This window comes from Centruroides sculpturatus, unplaced genomic scaffold, assembly GCF_000671375.1.
Source record: "Centruroides sculpturatus isolate CEXI.00-Female unplaced genomic scaffold, Cexi_2.0 scaffold131, whole genome shotgun sequence".
In the NCBI taxonomy this organism is placed as follows: Eukaryota; Metazoa; Arthropoda; class Arachnida; order Scorpiones; family Buthidae; genus Centruroides; species Centruroides sculpturatus.
In genome coordinates, this window is record NW_019384439.1 from 321,526 (window position 1) to 326,635 (window position 5,110).

At 25.2% G+C, this 5,110-nt stretch overlaps 1 protein-coding gene across 1 annotated transcript in view; it reads right to left on the reverse strand.

Annotated features, from left to right (window-relative positions):
• The window catches only part of LOC111620096 (exocyst complex component 5-like), a 49,434-nt gene extending 44,658 nt beyond the window's left edge, over nt 1–4,776 (reverse strand). Inside the window, exon 1 of the mRNA XM_023361940.1 lies at nt 4,609–4,776. Coding sequence (XP_023217708.1) covers nt 4,609–4,638 — 30 coding nt within the window. The 5' untranslated portion in view covers nt 4,639–4,776. The remainder of the gene's footprint in view (nt 1–4,608) is intronic.
• Between the last annotated feature and the right edge of the window lie 334 nt (nt 4,777–5,110).

Sequence of the window (5,110 nt, forward strand, 5' to 3'; positions counted from 1 at the left end):
CCACTGTATATATATATATATATATATATTTAAAAATATAACTGAAATTAGTTACTTGCAATCTTATTCTTTGAAATCAAAAGCAATTTTAGATAGAATTTTTTAAAGTATGTAAATACTTTTAAAAATTCTATTGCATTATTATATAAACTACTTAAAATTACATTTACATTGAAACAAGTTCATGTGCATTTAAATATGCTAATTTATTTTATTTAGGGTTGCCAACTGTATCATTTTGACCCCAAGATTTCAGATTTAGAACAATTTCTTCAGGCTCCAAGTCTACATTTTTTTCTCCAAGTTATTGTTGGTTTTAAAATATGTCTAACCGTTCATGTCAAATATTTTATCTTTAATCAATTAAAATAACTACTCATCACATGTGCAAAACCAAAGTTTTTGATTTTGCTGATATAAGACAGGAAAGTTGAATCATTTAGCACACGATCCCAATCTTGTGCTAAAATTGTTGACTTGCACCTGATCCACAAATTGTTCATCCTTCAAATACTAAAATAGAAAGTACTGTATTTTATACTCTCTATTCTAGTATTTGGAGGATAAACAATTTGTTATTGGATGTTTGTTAATAGGCAAACATTTTATGGCACGTCCTGATCTTTACTATGTAAAAACAATTGTAAGTGTGCATGTCAGTATTGAATTTGTTGTACAAACGAGCAATTATTTATTGTAACATCATCACAATGCCAGGCTGAAATTTTTAATCATATTTTTAATTTTTTTAATTTAAAATATATGCTCTCCACCTCAAATTAGTAGTGGCTTGCCCCTATACATCATACTTTTCCTTTAACAGTAGAGTTGTGCAGGTCATCTATTAACTGCTTTCAGGGGAAAAGATTTGAATTGAAATAATGTGACTTCTAGTTTGCATCAAAAGTTCATATATAGTTAATCAGGGGCCTCCTGCCACTGAGGTTTCCATATCTGGTCTTGTGTTTCATCTATCTACCTCCATTCTCTAGATTAAGGAAAGACAGACGGACAACAGTGAGAATTTAAACGTCTACAATTTTTTCAAATTGCAGCCCAATAATTTTCCTGTTACAGTCAGTATGGAGAGGTGATAAACAGACTGCCTCAAATTACTAAAATCAGAACTTGCTATTGGATTTAATTTGTCCTGTGGAGTTTTCTTCTTATATTAATATTTGTATCTAGATTTGCAATTACATAAATTTATATATAGGCTATATTATAATTTTGTTTACTGCTAAAATTTTTATTATGTATGCTATATGTATAATAGTGCTGTACTAATTAAAATTGTTCTTTTATGATTTTTCAAGTAATTTTGTAATGACAATTTTTTTTTTTTTGTTACATTTAAAGGTCAGATAAGATTAAGAGTTGGCAAGCTTAATTTTATTACTTCATTATTTGCATTTTATGTTAGTAATTAATATGAAGAACATTCTCATGTAACAATAAATATGCTTTATCAACTAAAAGAAACAAAATATTTACATTTGTTATAAAATCTTTTTGATTTTATATTTGTTATAAAATATTTTTGATTTTATAACAAATGTATTGTATGTGCTAGGCCCAACAAGCCAAGTGCACCTCAGCCTGAAAGGTCCATCATGTACAAACTCAAAAGTATATATTTAACAACATTAATATCCTAACAAAAAAAGCTAATTTTATTTCTTAATTATATATTGATATGTACTGAGTATCACTGATTAATTTAACCAGATATCTTGTAACATTTTAGACTAATAATATTAAAATGATATTTATTTTTAGTGTTATAGATTTAGAATATAATGACAAAAGGAAGTTGTTTAAAGTCTATTATTCAAACAACTTTTCCTGCAGTTATTATTTATCAACAACTATCTAGTATAACAATAGAAATAATTTTGCTAAAAATAAGAAGCATTATATTTTAAAACTTGTCTCACAGTTTAATTTGTATTTAAGTTACTTATTTCTATATCATGTCCAAAAATGCTTGTCATGTAATCATGCAATAATTCTCACATATTAATAGCATTACTATTTATATCTATAAGTGAATAGCAATTAATGGCAAGTTGTTTATTAGATCTAAACCAATTTTTAAGAGAGACAGTTATGGCTTTCATGTTAATCTTTAAAAAGGAAAATATATCCATGTTGCAATTGAAAAAATTTTCTATTTTTACACAAATAATATGGAATAACTTTCTCATCAGAACAATAGCAATGATTAAATAAATTATAAATTTATTAATATCATTATATATATATATATTATGATATTATGATTAATCACATTGACCTAAATTTATATATTAAAATTTTTTAAAGACATTTGAATAAGTTTAAAATTAAACAATAAAATATTCAATGGTACTCAATATCTTTGAAGTCAAGCATCTGATTTGTATAGAAAGACCAAATATATCAATACAGACAATTTTCAATTTAGTAAATTTATCAAATATTGATATAATTAAGCTAATAAATGTATTAATACGTAAAAGAATTTGACACGCCTAATTTAGTATTCATTTATAATTTGGATATAATTAGATCATTAAATTCTTTTAATTATTAATGATCTAATTATATCCAAATTAATTTATAATCATAATTTCACAATCTACATAATGGATCAATGACCATATAATGTTTCAAGAAACCTCACAATCAACTTAGCAGAACAGCAGCAAAGCTCTTCAAATGTTTTCTTCAGGAAACAAGAGTTCCAAAATGGAATGCTTAGAACATGCATGCAAAAATTTGATTGTATGGAATTTAACATTTTAATGCAATTACATCTTCTGAATTACAAATGTCCATTGGATGCATGTTGGTTTCAGAGCAATGCATCATACCAGGCTTACCATACCCTGGAAACAGGCTTCTCTGTAATTGATGTAGTTCATGGTGGCTTTAATAATTTCTAGGGACTCCAAGTAATTTATTTAAGCACATCTCAGGTTAATTTATTTCCAGATATATCTTATCATTGTCTAAATATAGGATACATGAGAGACAAGAAAAGTGTTTGACCCAGAAGAATATGGACAGACAACCTCAAGAGCTGAAGTGGTCACAACTATATGACACTGAAAATGAAAGCTCAATATCAAGGTGAATGGAGCTTTTTATTGACAACCTTCATTTCAGAGATGACATGTATTGATGAGTTGATAGATCTAGCCTATCAAAATTTGCTAAATAAATAATACCCAATTATTTTGGATAAGATATCTTAACTCAAATAATACTAATTTCAGAAAAAAATTCTAAATTTATATATGTAAAGACAACACTTTTGAAATAAATTCTTGTATAATAAAATATGAATTAAAAAACAAAAATGTTATTTCTTTTAAATAAGGATAATTTTTTTTTGGTACATAGAAAATCATATTATATAAATACATGAAAATCAAAACAGATAAATCTATAAAGAAAGTAAATGTTAACTTTTCAATTGCTTTATTCATCTGCCTTGTAGATGCACCATGTTACAGTGGAACGAGCACATCTCATAATAAATAATTCACATAATGAGCAAAACAAATTGTAAAAAAAATGACTCGCTTAACTAGCAACATTTTGCATAATGAATAAAATTCTGAAACAAATTATTTGTTAAGCAAGGTTCCACTGTATTTTTATACAAAAGATAAGCTATATAACATGTTTCTTTTTGAAATAAGTGAGAAAAACTGAAGCAAAAGAAACAAGCAAATATACATTAATAATAAAAAAAAATAATGAATATAATCTTAATAAGAGAATGTAAAGTTTGTATTTTATCAAATCAAACTTCAAAAAATATTTGTTCAAATAAAGTTCTTATTTAATAATCATATGCTTAAATATCATCTTCATTTCAATTTAAAATAAAAAATAAATAAATTTTTGTTTTCTGTGAAGCTTTTAATGTTTAAAAAGTTATATTTATTGAAATAAGTATATGTAGAATTATTTATTATTAAAATAATAATATAAATTATTTTTACCGTTGACATCTGCTTAATTCTTTGTGTTGCAGCTTCATGTGCTCTATATAAATCAATGGTACTTGAAACATCAGGATTCAGAATATTTCCATGATCATCCCTTACAACTAAGTCCAAATCTAGAATACTGAATAATTTTAAAATTTTAATTTCAAAAAATTTTATTCTGAAATTTAATCATTAATAGTTCATTTCTCTAAATCTANATTGTAATATTTATCTAAGTGAAAAATGTTTCATACTTTTACCCGAACAATATAATTACAACACACAGTCTCTCATATTTTCAGGTTAACAATCAGGTTCTTAATTGGACACTCCTTTACAGGTTTAGTCAGTTGTATCAACAAGTTATGTAGAAATTATATTAAAATTCATTAATAATTTTTGGGATTTACAACCTTATAGCACCTTAATTTACCAAGAAAATTCAATGCTTCCCTCTTAAAACTTCAAAGAAATGAATCCCAGTGTAATCTTTAACACAAGATAATGTAATCTAGGTTTACTTATTCTCACTATTAAACAGACATGATGCATAGATAAAAACTTAAGATTGTATTTATAGTAATTTCCTATTTTATTCATATAAGATATTGGAAATATCGCATACTTGTTCGAGCTCTGGCAAAAGATGAGACATGTTCACGCTTTCATGACGTCCGTCGATTTTTATTCATTCAAAAATACAGTAAATATAAATAGCACGAGACTGGTACCACCGCCTTACTTTCTAATCGACTTCCATCTTGCATGTTACGCTTCGCTAAGCGCCCTCTGTTGGCCAAAATCATTTTTAATACGATATCGTTTTTTTTAAAGTAATTAATTAATTATAAATTATCAAGTAATAAATATTTGTCTTAATAATTTTTTTCGGTTATAAAATATTAGAATTAAAATGAGTCTAAAATTTTAAATTAAAAAAAAGTGTTTGTATTTTTACAAACGTACAAAAATTCAAATTTAACCAATGAAATTTTAGTCTAATTATTTAAAATTAATTTCTGAAATATTTGTATTATTATTTTTTTAATTGAAAATTGTTTTTTAAATCGTCTTATCTTTTTTTTTTAATAATTAAAGTTTCGATTTATACTATATTATGCATATTG